The 20,542-nt window shown below is 38.7% G+C and overlaps 2 protein-coding genes across 3 annotated transcripts in view; one reads left to right on the top strand and one right to left on the bottom strand.

The window, feature by feature from the left end:
* Positions 1 to 3,285: 3,285 nt before the first annotated feature.
* The window catches only part of LOC117340799 (monocarboxylate transporter 14-like), a 41,460-nt gene continuing 24,203 nt past the window's right edge, over positions 3,286 to 20,542 (top strand). Inside the window, exon 1 of one of the 2 annotated variants that reach the window (XM_033902571.1) lies at positions 3,286 to 3,577. The gene's annotated coding sequence lies outside the window, so the exon portion shown is untranslated. Of the gene's footprint in view, positions 3,578 to 12,422; positions 13,166 to 20,542 lie in introns of those variants that run through there. The other variant, XM_033902573.1, reaches the window with a different exon arrangement.
* LOC117340712 (extensin-1-like) lies at positions 19,127 to 20,428 on the bottom strand. The gene has a single exon (XM_033902475.1). It carries the CDS (start codon positions 20,426 to 20,428, stop codon positions 19,127 to 19,129), a length of 1,302 nt encoding a protein of 433 aa, XP_033758366.1.

Genomic DNA, 20,542 nt, shown 5'->3' on the forward strand with positions numbered 1-20,542 from the left:
TGAGTTTAGTTGTGGAATCTTCAACTCACCAAGTGTCTGTGAGTTTAGGTGTAAAATCTTCAACTCATCAAATGTCTGTGAGTTTAGTTGTGGAATCTTCAACTCACCAAGTGTCTGTGAGTTTAGGTGTAACATCCCTGCTATAGATCAGTCCTGCCCTGGATATGGAGTGCTATAAAGTCACATACAAATGACCTTGAATTGCTTTCATTTTCACTGGGTTAGAAAGTGTTAAATTCTTCAGATTTCACCGTCATCTTTATTTAAATTTTTTAAATCTATTGCTAGTTTTAATGAAATTTTGAACATTCAAGAATATTTCTGAATTAGAATCAAACTACTAATCGTCATTACCGAATAAAATTAATTCTAAATTACAATGTATTTTTAAATTCATATTGTGAGGTGTTGCAAAAGGATGTTTCCTTCAATACTATAAGACTACTTTCACAGATATGTCCACAAAGTGCAGCTCTGTGTGTTGCAAGTCAAGAAGCGAACAGTTCATATATAACGCAAAGCAAACAAAGTTATTCTGATGTTGAAACACAAATTTCAATATTTTACCCTATTTGCGGAAAGAGGTGCTCCGTTTTATTATTTGACTTCTGACTCCAAACTCGTATTCTAAAATTAATAAAGGGACTTAACTCTGTATAGATTGGAGCAGTCTTAATGATATCCAACTAAGTACGCGACAGTCTGCCATCTCGAGATGGTGACTTTCGTTAACAAGGACGTTACGCCCACAGGGGCTTAGCACGATTTTCCAAATGATAGTCCATATATATATGTATATAGTATATACATATATATATGGACTATCATTTGGAAAATCGTGCCAAGCCCCTGTGGTTACGCCCAAGACAAAATACTGAAGTGATGCCGACTCGATGCCGACTCGATGCCGACTCCCTGCCGACCTCCTATGTGTACAGTAAACGGTAGTCGGCCTCGGAAAGTTCTCAAATCTTTATTTGAAATTTCAATTTGTGAAGGTTGTAGTATTGGTTTTATTGACGGTAATACTCAATTTATATTATTTCAAATATATTTTTGTTATATAATTTATTTCAACAGGATAACATTTATATTTAAACAAACATCACTTTGAATGCGTCAGATACCATTTCGCTTCCATGTTTAGCATAGACAAGGATACCACACAGTAAAGGTGACAGTTTACGCAATGCCTAGAGACAAAGGTCAGCGCCCTCTATCGCATTGTGTGTCTCAACAGAGACGCAGGTAAAGGCGATTTAAAATTGTTTTTAATCTCAAAGTTTGACCTCCAATGATTTGGCTCCCAAGCAACAGCGGAAGTTTGTTCACTGGGATAAAAACCAAGGCCACGACGTAGTCCGAGAGAGGTCGCTGACACACATATAGACGTTATTGGGGGTCGGTATACAGTAGATGGGCTTGCGCAACTCGAAAGTACTTTGTTAAATGTCATTTTTCGGTAAAGCTGTATAATATTCTTTTGGCGCCAGATATGACGCGACAGGTGGCATTACTGATCAAGATGAAGTATGTGATTGGTCAATGTAGGGGTAAATGCAAAATGCAGATATACAGTTAAAAACGAAACATAGTTAAGATTAAATGCAAGCTGAATAAGTGGATGTATCTTTTCAAATGACACATTAATAAAATGATATTCCTGATTCAAATGCAGTCTTATTATCACTAAAATTGATTCAAACTGATATACTTTGGTTATCCGTGCTAAAACGCATTAGTTCGTTGATTTATTTAACCAGCAGTTTCACATTATAACCACCAGCATTAAAACTATGCCGTTTATCTTTTTTCAAGATGTTTCTTGTTTGTCTTGTTAATACTTTTGTTACTTTCTTAGTATATATCTTACATAGTGTTTGAAATGCGTCGAAAATTAAAAGCGGTTGCCAATTCATATTTGATTACCTCCAACGATATGCTAAAAGCATGCGACGGAAATTCCCGCTATAAGCATTTGGGATTTAATTAGCGATACGGATTTCGAATATCGCCAAAAAGCATTCTGTGCCGGGTACAGGGCATACCTCGGGACACCCTGTACTATAATGCATTTAACGAACAATATCGAAGCGTCGTGTCCAGGTCCTGGTCGAGAAACGTCAATATCTCATAGTTACGGATTAAACCGAAACATCCCGAACATTCACGGAAACACACGAATATTTCATTGATGTTATTGCATGAAAACTCTGAGCAACACCAAATCGGATCGGGGAGAGTTTCATGTTTTCACATACAGTTGCGCGTTCTGTCCCGATACAGACATCTGCCCATTGATAAAATTGTCTAACGCTCTGTTTTGGGACCGAGATCCTCCAAAACGGGACTCTGATAATATGACCAGGTGTATCGGAAAGTAAACGTCTTCCGATATATTGTCGACTCTAACAATGCAGGCCCGTACGATATTTCTAAATGCCAATTAAGCATCAGAAACCCCCACAGGGACCTGATAATTTGTTTCACAGTCTATCTATAATTGGACCTCCCCTAGTGTGTATAGCACATTTTCAGACGTTTTGGGAGGCTAGATTAAAATTCGGTAAAAATGACACCTCGATCATGTTGTTAAAAATATGCTACTCTATATACTCCAGAGAAGATCCAATTACACATAGTCATGTCTACAGATGTGCAGAAAAAATGGATTACGACAGCCGTCATATGATAAACTGGCAAATCATAGTTATGCCACTATCTCAAAATGAAAAAAATGGTTGGTGGATTTTCATCATCAAGCCATAAGAAGTATGTAGACTTTTGATTAAAAACAGATAATCTGAACGCGATTTTATAATCCAGATAATATTACGTCGGTGGAAATAAATTGACATTTTAAATACTCCGTTGATAATTCGATAAAAAATATTTGTACTTTTAAGAAACCTATGCAAGAATATAATTTCGTAACCAATAGACTCAAATTCATATTAAGGCTCAGCGGAATGATCCTATCGCTAAGCGTGTGCAGTTTTTGTGGTTTCGTCTGAATTCATTACCCGAGTGCACGAGGTGTTTGATATATACACCGCGTGCATACAAATTAGCGGTTTTTATCGTAAAGTTGTCTCCTTGACTTGAACAGCAATACAACCCACAAACTGCACCAACAAATCTGGTTTGAACCAGTTCCTACAACATCCGCCTTTTACACTAGGCCTCTTTGTCGATCGATGATCACATGAGTTCAACCGGTGCGGACTCCAGTTCATTTCGACAGTCACCGTGTCTAATTGAAATCCACGATGTACGGCACGATTCTATCAGTAATGTATTATGTAGCTAATTTCAGTGTAACCGTGTCCGAGGCACCTGTATCTACCGATAGTCTGTGATGATATCCGCTTCTTTTACGCTTGTCGGATCTGAAGCACTTTAAGTGAACCCTTTCGTGCCTCGCACTCCCCGGAGCTTGCGATTTGCATACATTGTGACCTATTTATAGTTCAAGAAAACAGCTGATTGCTCACCGGCGCTATTGTAGCAAGCGGTCAGTACCTGTAAGCTTGACCATCAGCCGGCTAGCGAGAGGATTGACTGACATTTCCATCAGGTAAGTGTATTTTCCGTTACCACGATTATGTCTTTATTAAGTGTTTAATTTGTGATGTTGTATATGACGCGATTTTCCTAATATAGGTACCTTTGTTTACCTCCGAACAGCTGTACTGCTCGTGCTCACGGCGTTGTACCCGTATAGCGCTGATATCAGCAGCAAGCACTATTCAAAAATATTGATTAGCGGTTTAATATTGAGAAATTTCTACGTTATTTTAATCCATGTTCGATTTTCTTCATTTATTGAACGTGTTCACGAAACGTTAAAAATATCTATTGTCACGGAAAAGGTATAATAGTCGATATTCAATTTATTTTTCTTCAAAAATGAATAAATAAATAAAAATATTTTATCAAATTATTCAATTTTCTTGGATAATTGGGAAGGCTAATTGTTTGAATATATGTCAATTTGTATGAAAATGTCAGCGTTAACGGAATTATAAGAACCTCTGATACCCATGACTTCGAATGATTGACACATGCATGCATAAAATTTAAACTACAGGAACAAACTGGTACTTAAATCGAGTCATGCATATGTATAGTTTTAATCTCGCGCAAATTCGTTTCTGCCATCTGGAAATATTAACTATCTCTCTAGAAAAAAAAAATCTGTTTTTATCCCAGATTGAAGAGAGAAATCCGTCCGTCCGCCCGCATCACCATTTCAAAACTATAGCTACCGGCGATCACTTCTTTTGGGTCAAGAGGTCAAAGATCAAGAGCATAAGCTGTTACTATAAATAGAAACTTGGTTGGCGGACAACAACTCAAATTTAAGTTGACCGAACTGCACAAACGGTTTCATTATTGGGAGACTTTGCATGGAATTTATCTTAGGATCTTAAGGTCAATGCTCAATTTCACTGTTACTATAAATAGAAAATTGGTTTCCGCCTATTAAAAGGTAAAAGGTTAAGGTCACTTTTACTATTAATAGAGAAAATCGTTTCGGCGCAATAACTTATGAGTTCCCTTGGGCAGACCTTCGGTTAGGATCGCCGTTTCTGTTTAACACAAGTTCAAATCAAGCTAATCAAGTTAACACACTAGCTTCATACTAGCTTTCTCGTTACTGGTTTTCAAATTAAAAGATTAAAGGTCAGAATTCATTATGTAAGTTTTCACCGTGAGTGAAATTGACAATTGTCCATGGACAATCCAGCGATAATCTTGTTTACTGTTTTATTTTTCGGTTTAAAGGTCAAAACGGTACGTATCATATCAAATGTATGTATTGGAGGGTGTAATCAAAGTCCAATTTGCGTCACAGAACTCAACCCGTCGTTTGTGTTTGCCATAAACATCATTCACTGACTACTGCGGTTAAGGGTATCTCACAAGTCCCTCTGGTACACTACAATTCCTCCCATCCCGACTCCAGATATAGCACTCATTTAACTTCATCTGCGCGCTCAACGTCCAGAGTTCATTCAATTTCTCGTCCATCCTTCCTAACAATGCCACTATCGCCAACAAGACGAAGAAATTGTCGCTTCTCCTCATATGGCCTCTTTCATAGAAAGAGTTGCAAAATTTCTCACTCTTGGAAGTTCAGACTGCTGAATTTTGGGGTTGGTAGCAAATTGATATACTGTTGTCTCTTTACTAGATAGCCGATCTGACGTCGTACAGATTTATGATTTTATTTACTGGGTTGTCTGACGTGATGATGCTTTTCACCACTAGGTGTCTCTCTTTTGCTCCTCAAGTAATAAAGAATTCGTTTATGATTATGAACACTTTATAGTTTCTGGAAGAAAAGGTAGAATTAAGGTGTTGATGATGACGTCATCCACTTTCGCTATTTACTTCCCAGAGTTATCTTTCCTTAAATTTAGTGTAAAGAACGACTATCTTTCCTTAAATTTAGTGTAAAGAACGACAACTCTGTGTGAAGATTGCCATAAGACTGGTTCCCGTCCAATCGGAGCACCTCGCCTCCTTCTGCCACAATCGGAACACTTCGTCTCCGTCTGCGAACGTAGGAGGAAATGGCGAGGGGTTCCGATTGCGTCTGTAAGTCTAGTTTCGTAGAAAATGAAAAAGTGGTTCCGATTGGTTCCCGTATCTAGTTTTGAACTCTTCGACAGGGCACTCCACTCACAAAGCTCTGTGTATCCTACATAAGAGAGATAATCAGTATGACAGTCATTTTTGACCTGCGATAATTATCCATTACGTACCGATGCTTGAGAGAGAGAGAGAGAGAGAGAGAGAGAGAGAGGGGGGGGGGGAGATCACGTTGAGTTGACTCTTCATTGTATAATAATAATCTGTTGATGCCGTTTCTAAATAAGCTTAGTTCGTGCATTAGGAGTTTATTATTTTCATTGAACTTACGCCGATGTGGCGCAGCGGTATATGCTGAAGGTAGTTCTGGCTAGGCGATTGGGTGCCGTAGATCGTGAGTTCGAGGCCCGATCAGGCCACGAGTCAAAAATGTGTCTTCCTTCGTCATTTGTGTTACTTTGTTATACATTGTATATATTGTTGTAACCCTATATATATATATATTGTTAAATATATATATTTCTCTTGTTTATTTGTTTTCATTTACAAATAAATCATGGTATTTTCAGATTTACCTGAATTTATGTAGCCCTGGTGTAGCCCTAGTGTAACCCTGGTGTAACCCTGGTGTAGCCCTAGTGTAACCCTGATGTTCTAACCCCATCTAAATATCTCAGACAAGCCGATAATTACTTTATTGTCATGGCCTCGGGTTAATGATTAATTTATGACGGTACAATTATTTGTGGTTATTGACCCCATTGCGTATCTGGCATACGGACGAATTAATACTGTCATTGTCTTCAAACACATTTACTTACACAGCAGCTTAACTCCAGTGTGTTGACCTAGTAACAATAGTCGGTAATATCGATCTGGTTTGATCTGCATACCTTGGAGATCGAACCTCGGAAATATTACGTAACGAGTATGATGAGGATCAATATGGCAAGTGATGCCGAGCTCGCGCGTCACAGAAGGGGACTGGTGCTTGGTGAGGTTTGATTCGACGATTATTTGACTGACGCTAGCTGCACTATCGACATACATAATTTGACTATAGAATACACCGTGCCAACCCATGTAATTTGCGCACCTGTGTAAATTGCGCCGGCAGTTTTTGAATTGGCTTTAAACATATGTGTGTATGGGGGGCGGAGGGTATAGAAATCTTGGATTTAAATAGCATCACAAAGAATACTACAGTGACTATATGGACCTTTGTAGAGTTTGTAAAATTACTTGTTCGGGTCTTGATGACGTAATCCCAGGTGACGTCAGACCCGGTCATCTTACGCCTGATGCCAAAATATCTATACCCACAGGAAGTGATATAGGCTCTCATGTGTCTTGAAATCGTCTTCGGGGTCGAAAACTGTTGAATGAGGGCGATATGTTGCCGAACTGTGCGACGACTTGTGTAGGTCGGTTGGTTAGGGCGCCATTTACGGTTCGGAGGTCTGCACTTTAAGCCTGGACCACCCAGGCGCGGATCCAGGAATTTGAAAAGGGGGGAGGAGGGGGGGGGGGGGGGGGGGGGGGGGGGGGGTCCAGTAATTTAGTGGTAATGTGAGCGCCGAATTTTTTTTTGGCGAGGGGTCTGGGGGCCAAAATTTCGGAAAATGAAATGATTATAGGAAATTTTGCAATCTTTCAGGGATAAGATTTTCGATAAGGGGGGGGGGGGGGGGGATATTGACATAGGTGTTTATTTTAGGACCCCACCCTCTGGATCCGCTAGTACCACCGTTGTTTATTTTCCCCCTATAAACTAACTCTTGTACTTGAAAGTGTTACTGAATAGCAGAGTTGTTCAATGTGTGGTAACACTGCAGGGAACACGTGACCTGTTCGATACAAGATATGAGCAATGACCAACCATTTACTGAGACGTAGATTCTCTGTGGTTTTCGGCGGACAAATATCAATCAAGGGGTATTATAAGGTCGCTCACTTCAACAATGCCTCTTGCCGTGACGCTAAGAAGTACAATGAACTGTATATGTTTTAGTATTGCCAATCCTGTGTCTGAACTCGTATAAACAAGGTTATCGGTATTGATTTTTACAACCCACTAGGTCCTATGATGTGATTGTCTGCAACAAGTCGTAGACATTTGGTTTAATATTCCCTATCATGTATGACCGTGTATCTCCCGACTATCTGGTGTTGGCTTCTGATGCTGTTACGCCTGTTCTCACACCTTTCTGGTGATGAGGCCGCCAACAGGGTCGGGATTTTAAACCTGGCTAGGGTTTAGATCAAGACGTGTCTCTACGGGGGATGGGATGGTACTTGCCCGAGCTTCCTCTGGCCCTGACACCATGTCTTATATATATAAATGACGTCACGCAATTGTAGATGTCACTCACTAAGGGGCCGCGGTGGCCAAGTGGTTAAGGCGTCCCGACACTTTATCACTAGCCCCCATCCTCTGGGTTGCGAAACCTAAAACCTACGTGGGGCAGTTGCCAGGTACTGACCGTAGGCCGGTGGTTTTTCTCCACCTCCAAAACCAGGCACGTCCTTAAATGACCTTGGCTGTTAATAGGACGTTAAAGAAACAAAAACAAACAAACCAAACTACACGCCAGAGTAAACTCGAGCAAGGACGGTACCAACACGAGAAAGCGAAGCACAGGAAAGAAAAAGACATATACAGGAAAGCTAGGAAAGCGTGAAGTCTGGGTTCGAATCTGGTTAAAGATTTAAGTTATCCCACTTCCGTCAACAAATTATCAACATCTCGCGAGGAAATGTCCTGCAGTCTTCGGAAACCCGAAGATTATCGAAATATCCGCCGGGGTGTTTCAAGTAACCCAATTATTTCAAATATAATCGTAACACGTTTGTTATTAATATGACCTCAATGACGCCCAGTGCAAGATTTCTTGTACGGATTTTAAGAAGTAACGATGAACACAATTGGCCATGGAAATGATATTTTTGCATTTACAGGTACAAATCGATGAATACATTGGGACACTTACATCTGTCGCTGACCTGATCGTTAATCCCTAGATGGCTTGACAGAGTTGAAATAATGACAGTGCGATGAACTAGATTCAGATTCTTTTTTATTTCTTTGTGTTTTTCAACACATCAGAGAGACATTACAAAACAATACAATGTAATATAGTATGACACAATACACAAGTACAAAACAATACAACGTAATATAGTATGACATAATACACAATTACAAAACAATACAACGTAATATAGTATGACATAATACACAATTACAAAACAATACAACGTAATATAGTATGACACAATACACAATTACAAAACAATACAACGTAATATAGTATGACACAATACACAATTACAAAACAATACAACGTAATATAGTATGACACAATTACAAAACAATACAACGTAATATAGTATGACACAATACACAATTACAAAACAATACAACGTAATATAGTATGACACATACACAATTACAAAACAATACAACGTAATATAGTATGACACAATTACAAAACAATACAACGTAATATAGTATGACACAATACACAATTACAAAACAATACAACGTAATATAGTATGACACAATACACAATTACAAAACAATACAACGTAATATAGTATGACACAATACACAATTACAAAACAATACAACGTAATATTGTATGACACAATTACAAAACAATACAACGTAATATAGTATGACACAATACACAATTACAAAACAATACAACGTAATATAGTATGACACGATACACAATTACAAAACAATACAACGTAATATAGTATGACACGATACACAATTACAAAACAATACAACGTAATATAGTATGACATAATACACACTTACAAAATTACATTACGCTTAATAGTCTAACATACACATACATGTACACGTACACTTTAGTATTACGATATATTATAAAAATGAACATAACGTCATTATGGCAGTACACAATAGTTCATGTACGTTATATATAGACTAATATATAGTAAATTAAACAATTAAATGGCGTTATTAAGTTGTTTTGTCGCTGAATAAAGAAATTGTCCTAGCTTACACAATTCAGAAACATTTTGAACACAGAATAATCTTCTATAATAATATGGCTTAATGCATGTACTTCGAATATTGTTATAACAATTACATTTGAGAATAAAATGATATTCATCCTCAATATCATTATCCTGACATAATGTACATATTATCGGCCTACAGATGGTAGAGTCAGATTTAAATATTAAACACATCTGTTGCTACCTAATGCTGATGTCTTCGTCATGTCTGACTGTTTACTTGCCCAGCTGCTTAATTATGTACCAGCATATTGAGGAAGTAATAATGTGATGGGTTGGCGTCATTTAAGAACTCAGAAAGCGAATCACCTCATTCAAACATTCAAAGACTCGATTTGATATGTAGAAATAAGATAGATATTTGATACGATATGAAAAAAGGATAATGTAATGGGTTATTTTCTCAAATAATAATTGCAGTCTTATAGTTATATACTTTATTAAGACTTATAATTTACATTACCTAGAAATTACTAGAAATAAAGAATATAACATCATTGTATCACAGATATAATCAGGAATTTTTTGACAATTTCCATAACCTTGCAATTTACTGAGAGTACCGAGAGTTTCCGAATGCGTTTGTGCTTTTATCTCCGCTTAGCTTTGCCGTACATGTAGATGTTAAACGTCCGAACGTCCCATGAAAACCCTAGCTATCCATGGGTAGATTTCTTCAGATGACCAGTGGTCTATGATAGGATTACACTGAGGTCCTGGGTTGACACTTTCCATAATTCTTTGTAGATTTAGGAATTCGTCAGGGATCAGTGTTCAGGTCTTCAACATAATATTACTGGTGTTGGACTATTATTTCTTAAAGTTGACGATAGCACGTGCTGGGTACATCTGCTGGGAGCCGCCTTAAATCTCTCTAAGTTTCCTGATGTACTTCAATTTTCATTTTTCTCAAGAATTGCAAGATTAATGTTTAAAATAACTAGTATCATCGCCGTTGAAATTAACATCAGCGCATTGAAAGCATGTTCATATTGAAAGCGCATGTCGTTATTTAAAAATGAGCTTAAAAATGTCGGAGAATAGATTTTAATTTGCGTTCAATCTTGTGAAGAGAAGCTTAAAATTGGCTATTTTGCTCCCGCCATGTTTTAATCATTAAATATGTCTTTTTTCTCTTCTCTTATTCAAGTCCGTCTCACTTTGGAGTCAATTTCAGTAAAATCAATTTGTCGGTGTGAATTTTGAACTGATAGATATTCAGTCTGTCATATTACTGTCAGAAATTATTCGTTATTTTCCCTTGAAATTATTGAGTCGTGCATGAGATCGCGTGTGGCATTTTCAAATTCTGCTGCAGTAAAATGAGAGCTTGGAACCAAATCAGGCCCTAGTTTTATCAACCTTCTTTAAAGAGACATGCCTTCGTTTGAATAAAGATTAGGTAGTCAATATTAAACTTACTGGAAAATATGTAATTTTTCCAAGTAGTAAACATTTCCTTTACATTTATTAGGCAGTTAACTCTCAAGATAACCAAACTTCTTCGAGTGTTAAGTCCTGAAAATTCTTAATTCGACCCGAAGTATCGCTAAATACCGCAAAAACATACGGTATTTGTATACGATACTCCTTTTAAAATTTTCTTGTACATTTTCACGTTAATTTCTTTGCATGTAAGCACAAACACTCATATAATCATCGTTCGTACATAGATTTCATCAATAGAAATTATGCATGTTTCTGATGCTCGAACGAAGGAATGCCCCTTTAACTTTAAAGGTTCCATATGAAAGCATTACAGAATTTAAGGAAATATTTCTAGCTTAGACTGTTTCCTTAAATCCATTGTTCTTTCCTTATGGACAATTTAAAGTTAAGGAACGTTGATGAAACCGGGACAGGGCAGCTCTAGTAGCCACACATAAAAAACAAACAAACAAACAAACAAACAAACAAACAAACAAACAAACAAACAAACAAACAAAAATAAATAAATAAATAAAAAATAATAATAAAATTATAAAAAAAATCTTGATTTGTAAAAAATATTATTTTATTGTTTCGGATTACCTTTTTCAGCATATGGTCATTTTGAAGGTCAAAAGGTGAAAAAAAAACTCAGAAATGTAACATTTATTTTAATTTGTACGTCACTTGAAAGCTAACCAGTCTTTGCCAACAGGGCCACACATCTGGAAATTCAATGACGGAAACCGACTCAACTGACAATTATATCCCATTAAAAATTCGGTGTCAATTTTTTCCAGCTGGACACAGAAGAATATAACGAGCAAATCTGATTAAATTAGACCCGGATGAAAATAAAATCGAGCATATTCTGATTAAAATCAAGCCAGATTTTCATTGCATACACACTGCAATCATGATAAACATATATTGCTCCGTGTGTTCTAGCTGACCTACATATATTTGACTTCCATTTAAAAGATTTAACATTCTTTGAAAAGGTTGAAAGTTCAAAACTATAATGAAATATGATAATATTTATTGTAAAGTTTATCGATTTCCTGTGTTGTTACTGTTCACCGTACATCTGTGACCTGGATTTCACCACGCCCACTAAGTTACATCAAAATCACGTATGGTGAATTGTGTATGGGCAACTCACGCTGAATATAATTAACTTTAAATGGATTCTGTGACGTCATTACAAAACAACAACAACCAGTACACGCGAGTGCCAGGGCCTGGTCACGTGGTGCTGTTTACAACGTGGGGGAATTCCGTTTCATTGTTTACATTGTACGGGGGTGAAGGTCGTTCCCGCCTAGCGTCGAAGGACTAAACCCAGTGTGTTGTTAGACAGCGTGCTACCTATTTTGTAAATAAACAGCTACCATTCCATGCTGTTGGTGATAAATACACGCCAGGGGAGAGACTTTGGATTGATAAAGGATTAATGTCCAGCGATTGACAGTATTTTGAGAAAGTGAAACAGTGGTTATTTATAGAACAGACACGTGTAGTACTGATGTGTTTTGAAATCGAATACCTGGAATTTTTCGTTAAGTTTCGTGACGGAATGTAAACTTTGTGGTTATACCAGTATGTAATGTATATTGATAACCCAAATGTGTCAACTTTAATAAACGAACAACGGAAGAGATATTGACAACAACCCTGATCCATTTCATAAAACTGAGGAGAAATTGACATACCGTGATCCATTTCATAAAACTGAGGAGAAATTGACATACCGTGATACATTTCATAAAACTGAGGAGAAATTGACATACCGTAATACATATCATAAAACTGAGGAGAAATTTACATACCGTGATACATTTCATAAAACTGAGGAGAAATTGACATACCGTGATACATTTCATAAAACTGAGGAGAAATTGACATACCGTGATACATTTCATCAAACTGAGGAGAAATTGACAATACCACAGATACATTTCATAAAATATTGATTTCACGTCAGGTGAATGACATCTATGAACTCTGGTGTCGGAACAATCACAGGAGATCGACACAGCATCCATCTGTCCTCATCTGTACGGCTGACACACAGCGAAACGGCGAGGTGAGGTGTGATTTTTACCCGTTTGTACACATCACATTGCCTGTTGACTGTGTATTTGGTTTTTAAATTTCAACAGAGTGATTTGAATGAGTGGTGATTGTATCGGTGTGTGACTAATTCTGGTTTGTGCTATTCTTGTGTCAGTTTCGGCTGACTAAATAATCGTAAACACATACATGTACTTACTTATTTACCCCTACACAAAAGCTTCATATAATACCACGAGTGCTCTACCGTGAGATAATATATTATACTCTTCCTGATCCTGATAGAACTTGACAGGGTCGCGTGTGCGTGAGTTGTTTGTTGTTTGTTGGGAGAGAAATGATGAAAGGGGGGGGGGGGGGGGGGGGGCAACAGAATAGAATTAAGGTAGCTATAGGGAGCCCCCCTCCCCCCTTATCTAAAATTAGGTGAACCACAAACTAGTAAACACACGAAAAACAAGTTTATCAAGCAATAAATAAATAAACATTTATACGGTATCTTATAGTTTTATAACTATATAAGTTCTCTTGGTTATTACCAAGGGGCCGCTGTGGCCGAGTGGTTAAGGTTTCTCGACACTTTATCACCAGCCCTCCACCTCTAGGTTGCGAGTTCGAAACCTATGTGGGGCAGTTGCCAGGTACTGACTGTAGGCCGATGGTTGTTCTCTAGGTACTCCGGCTTTCCTCCACCTCCAAAACGTGGCACGTCCTTAAATGACCATGGCTGTTAATAGGACGTTACACAAAAATAAACCAAAATGGTTAATACAAGGTTTACGAGTATGAATTATCTGCCCTTACCTATTTGTTATCATTACCGACAAACCATCAACATCCCTGGTAGTATATTGCGTTATTTGTAGCAGTATTGTATGGTGTTTCAGCTATCAGATGGGCCTCGGCGCCCGTCGTCTCTCCGAGGAGCGTGTAGAAAGTTGTCGTTAGCAGCTAACTGGAAATGATGTCGGCACTTTTTTTCTCGTTAACGGAATATGCCGAGTAATTCCGAACGTGGTTCCAAGTGGGTTCTATTGACCGATATTGAACAAAAATCAGGTAGCAGTAAGAAAAATCGATGATTTCACGATCAAATGAGGGAGGTATTTTAACGAGTAACTTAGGGACATAATCTCCAGAAAATAAGACATTATTTCACAAATAACAAAGAGAGATAATTTCACGAAGCAATAAGGTAGATAATTTCACGTGCAACTAATGAACATAATTTCACCAGCAACTAAAGGAGATAATTTCACGAGTAACTGAGGGATGTGATTTCACGAGAAACTATTAAAGCGCCATAATTTTACGAGTAACAAAGGGCGATGATTTTACTAGCAACTAAGGTAGTAAATTTCGCGATCAACTCATGTCACCAACACCCAGGGGGGATAATTTCACGAGTAACGAAGGGAGATAATTTCACGAACTAAGGGAGATAATTTCACCAGCAGCTAAAGATGATAATTTCACCAGCAACTAAGGGATATGATTTCACGGGAATCTATTAAAGCGACATACTTTTACGAGTAACGAAGGGAGATCATTTCACGAACTAAGGGAGATAATTTCACGAACAACTAAGGGAGATTATGTCACGAACAACTAAGGGAGATAATTTTATGAACAATTACCGTGCCCCTATCTTTCAAAGCTACAAACCATTAAGATATGAATTAGACAGGATACATTGATATTGTTGCTCCTTATATATTAACAAGTTTGTAGAATATGAACCTCTATAATAAAATCCGTCCTACAGTTGATTTATACGACCAATGCTCTCTGAGCAATGGTCTATCCACAGGGACTTGTCCCGAATTCCTAACCCGCAGTCCATATAGTACACACACATATATACATGTGTGTATAACAAAGTAACACAAATGACGAAGGAAGACAACTTTTTGATTCGTGCCCTGTCCGGGCCTCGAACTCACGATCTACGGCACCCAATCGCCTAGCCAGAAATACACACAGCTTATACCACTGTGCCACATCGGCGTTCTTAAAAATAACAATGGCACAGTGATGGTCGGCCAGATACCCTGACATGATCATTGTGGAAGTCGTCTATAAGATGATATGAATACCTTGATCGCAATGTATTTACATACATGGATGCGAATTATATATATATATAAACTGATTGTTAGGGATTCATGTCAGGCCCCTATGGGTCTATCCACTATTGTTCAAGAGAGAGCGTACTCCTCTATACAGCTGGGTAGATTGGAGATGCTATATCTATAACACATAACACACAAATCAAATTGTATCATTTCTTTTTTTCCCTGATTAGAGCATGACGATTTAATAATTTGAACTTGCTAACCATGAAAGTCTCTAGATAATAACTCTATATAACTTAATACTGCTTTGTATTTCAAAGCAACACACCCCTAAACCCTCTAAACCGGGGAAATATCATTCTGCTAATTCGGAATCGTCTAGACGCCGCGCTACGGAAGGTTCCTGATCCCGCTTAATATTACCGAGTGTTAGAGCGCCACATTGTCTAAACTCTGCGACATACTGTCTCCAACATGGCACTGTCCTGATGTTCAGACTGTAGTTATAAATGTGTTTAGCGATAAAATTGTTGCGAAGTAGCGTTTGTCTGGAAATTGTTTTAAAATCATTAGTTGTCGGCTACTTATACAAACCCGAGACCAATAAGTTAACTGCCCCGTTTCGTCTATATCCGTGTTTTCCCGGGAGATTGAGGGCGCGATATCGGTAGAGACAACAAATTATGCTGACGTCACAAACTATCTTCGACAAATTGGTTAGCTTTGTAAAATGTGACAAAAAGTTCTGTGTTCAAAATCATTTATACTTATCAAAATCATCGACGTTTCGTTTCGTTTTTCAATATTTTCTTTAACTGTCTCCTTTCATTTCGATTTTAACAGCGTTCGTTGTTGTTGTTGTTGTTGTTGTTGTTGTTGTCATCGTCGTCGCCGTGGTCGTCGTCGTTGTCGTTGTTATGGGAGTTATATTTAACTTATTCCCCAACCTAGATATGTTGTATACTTTTTCTCGTAGCCCTTATTAATAAATATGGTTATACATTTGTTATTAGTTTTAAATCAACTGTACCGCCATAATGATCAACTCTGGAAATGCGCACAAAGATAGCATTATCAATGAAAAATTTCAATTTAACGAAAAAAAAATTCTCACAATTAAATTTGTTTTATTATACTGATTATTGAAAAACAACAACATTTGGGTCACTAAACGAAGAATCTTGGATTTTTGCCGACATAAAAGATTAACACCAATATTTAGGTGTTAGGAGAGTGCGTTGATCCCGTTAAATTCGGAGCGCTTATATATGATGAATTATAATTATGTAAACTGTTATAAGCTACTTACAACGCTCTGTCCTGTATGTAATATTGTCTAAGTTTAAAACACACATTAATATCGGTATTGGAGATTAATGTGATCCGGAGAGGTAGGGGTACGGGAATTCTGAGACCCTCAGTGACAGGGGTAGGAACAGTTCACGCACACACTTTTGGCGGGAAAAATATCGTCGGTTCTGAGGGAGGCGTTGAAGGCCGTGGAACTTCAAGATGCTCAAATATTTCCTCCCAAGTTAAACTTTCTTTATCTTCGCGGATAATTAATTCACAATACTGATTTCCATTCTGTTTTACCATGCATTATTGTTATCCATTTGTTGATGTTCATATTCTCTACACTGTACTGTTTACGAGAATAAACAATTGTCATTGTCATTATGACGGATGACGTACTTTTGCAGTTCTGAAACGAAATTTGTTGATCGCACAATGAATACGTTATAAGACGAAAATGGATCCCTTCTGGATTTAAAGCACAGGGACCTGAGAATTTGTTACAGTCTACGTGTATTTGGATCTTCCCTACTGTGTATAGCACATTTTCAGACATTAAATCTAGCCCCTACCCAACCCCTCCAAAAACGACTGAAAGTGTGCTGTTCACGCTAGGGAAGGTCCAAATACATGTAGACTATAACAGATTCTCAGGTCCCTGTGGCCTTGGATATTCCTATAACCAATATCATGGTAATAAAGGAAATGACACCGTTGTAATATCAAATATCGGTTTCCATGTATTCGCGTGCTCCATTGTTTCCATGATGGCTTCTCTGTGACTTATGACTTTGAATGTAACAAGTACGATACCTTAAGGGCAGATAATATATTGACCTTAGCGGTACGACATCATTGCGGTGTTTTGGTATACACTTTATGTTCCAAGCTCAAAGGTCACGTGGTGAACAAGAAAAGTCCATTCGCCTTTTGATGGACAATTCTAACACTTTACTGTCTACTTGTGTCCGACCCATGGACTCCACACTTTGTAATGAAATACATGTATTTGTAATGAGAGAGTTAAATAACATATCTGGCATAGTTCGTTTGGAGAAGATTTCCGGCGCGCACGCGGAACTTTCAGACCGCATGTCAATGAATTATTAAGTGCCTCTCTGTAGAGTCATTTTCACAATAATTATATTTGAATTCTAGTGACACGTTCGATAGCAAGGCTATGTCTGTTGTATTGTTGTTAATGTTGTTGTTGTCGTCGTTGTTTTCGCTGTTGTCGTTGTTGTCGTCGTCGTCGTTGTTGTCGTCGTCGTCGTTGTTATAGTGCTATAGCAATTATAATTGTTATAATTGCTATAATGCTGCTGTATTATGGTTATCAGACCCCTGTGTTATAGTTATCAGGTCCCTGTGTTATAGTTATCAGGCCACTGTGTTATGGTTATCAGACCCCTGTGTTATAGTTATCAGACCTCTGTGTTATAGTTATCAGACCCCTGTGTTATAGTTATCAGACCCCTGTGTTATAGTTATCAGACCCCTGTGTTATAGTTATCAGACCCCTGTGTTATAGTTATCAGGCCACTGTGTTATGGTTATCAGACCCCTGTGTTATAGTTATCAGGCCCCTGTGTTATGGTTATCAGACCCCTGTGTTATAGTTATCAGGCCCCTGTGTTATAGTTATCAGGCCCATGTGTTATGGCTACCAGGGCCATGTGTTATGGTTATCAGTTCCCTGTGTTATAGTTATCAGGCCACTGTGTTATGGTTATCAGACCCCTGTGTTATAGTTATCAGACCCCTGTGTTATAGTTATCAGACCCCTGTGTTATAGTTATCAGGCCCCTGTGTTATAGTTATCAGGCCCCTGTGTTATGGTTATCAGACCTCTGTGTTATAGTTATCAGTTCCCTGTGTTATAGTTATCAGGCCCCTGTGTTATGGTTATCAGACCCCTGTGATATAGTTATCAGACCCCTGTGTTATAGTTATCAGGCCCCTGTGTTATAGTTATCAGGCCCATGTGTTATAGTTATCAGGGCCATGTGTTATGGTTATCAGACCCCTGTGTTATAGTTATCAGACCCCTGTGATATAGTTATCAGACCCCTGTGTTATAGTTATCAGGCCCCTGTGTTATGGTTATCAGGCCCCTGTGTTATAGTTATCAGGCCCCTGTGTTATGGTTATCAGACCCCTGTGCTGTAGTTATCAGGCCCCTGTATTATGGTTACCAGACCCCTGTGTTATGGTTATCAGACCCCTGTGTTATGGTTATCAGACCCCTGTGTTATGGTTATCAGACCCCTGTGTTATGGTTACCAGGCCCCTGTAATATGGTTTCCAGGCCCCTGTGTTATGGTTATCAGACCCCTGTGCTGTAGTTATCAGGCCTCTGTGTTATATATACATTATAGTCCTGTCTTTACTATACGTTAGCGACATGGACCGACAAAGGTTATGTTCCTACTAAGATTATTAGTGTCAATATATATTCGGGACTTAAAGGTCACCAACTGTTATGTCTATACGCCGTAACGACCACGTGTTTTACCTTACGTAAACCGTTAGAGTTTAAGTCCGCCTAGACGATGATGTAATGCAAATGTAGGGCTTCATCCACTCGTAGTTTCACACTTTCATTAATTTCTAGACAAAATGATGGACAGTGAAGTAGAATGATGGATGGTGGGGTAGAATGATGGATGGTGATGTAGAATGATGGATGGTGGGGTAGAATGATGGATGGTGAGGTAGAATGATGGATGGTGGGGTAGAATGATGAACAGTGAAGTAGAATGATGGATGGTGGGGTAGAATGATGGATGGTGAGGTAGAATGATGGATGGTGGGGTAGAATGATGAACAGTGAAGTAGAATGATGGATGGTGAGGTAGAATGATGGATGGTGGGGTAGAATGGTGGATGGTGGGGTAGAATGGTGGATGGTGAGGTAGAATGATGGATGGTGAGGTAGAATGATGGATGGTGGGGTAGAATGATGGATGGTGAGGTAGAATGATGGATGGTGATGTAGAATGATAGATGGTGAGGTAGAATGATGGATGGTGGGGTAGAATGATAGATGGTGAGGTAGAATGATGGATGGTGGGGTAGAATGATGGATGGTGGGGTAGAATGATGGATGGTGGTGTAGAATGATGGATGGTGGGGTAGAATGATGGATGGTGGGGTAGAATGATGGATGGTGGGGTAGAATGATGGATGGTGAGGTAGAATGATGGATGGTGAGGGGTAGAATGATGGATGGTGGGGTAGAATGATGGATGGTGGGGTAGAATGATGGATGGTGGGGTAGAATGGTGGATGGTGGTGTAGAATGATGGATGGTGGAGTAGAATGGTGGATGGTGGGGTAGAATGATGGATGGTGGGGTAGAATGATGGATGGTGGGGTAGAATGATGGATGGTGGGGTAGAATGATGGATGGTGGGGTAGAATGATGGATGGTGAGAATGATGGATGGTGATGTAGAATGATGGATGGTGGGGTAGAATGATGGATGGTGGGGTAGAATGATGGATGGTGGGGTAGAATGATGGATGGTGGGGTAGAATGATGGATGGTGGGGTAGAATGATGGATGGTGAGGTAGAATGGTGGATGGTGGGGTAGAATGATGGGTGGTGAGGTAGAATGATGGATGGTGGGGTAGAATGATGGATGGTGGGGTAGAATGATGGATGGTGAGGTAGAATGATGGATGGTGAGGTAGAATGATGGATGGTGGGGTAGAATGATGGATGGTGGGGTAGAAATGATGGACAGTGAAGTAGAATGATGGATGGTGGGGTAGAATGATAGATGGTGAAGTCGAATTGTTGATGGTGGGGTAGAATGATGGATGGTGGGGTAGAATGATGGATGATGATGTAGATAATGTAGGGTATGGTAATAATTGCCGGTCAAAGCGACGAATGACATGTTTCAAAAGATCTGATTTCTCCACACCGTGTAAACGAAGTCGCTGTTATTGTGTTAGCGGTTTGCGGTACCAGTGAAATAATTTAGAAATCCACCTAACGGAAAGTGTTCTTC

Source organism: Pecten maximus, chromosome 13, assembly GCF_902652985.1.
Source record: "Pecten maximus chromosome 13, xPecMax1.1, whole genome shotgun sequence".
Taxonomy (NCBI): domain Eukaryota; kingdom Metazoa; phylum Mollusca; class Bivalvia; order Pectinida; family Pectinidae; genus Pecten; species Pecten maximus.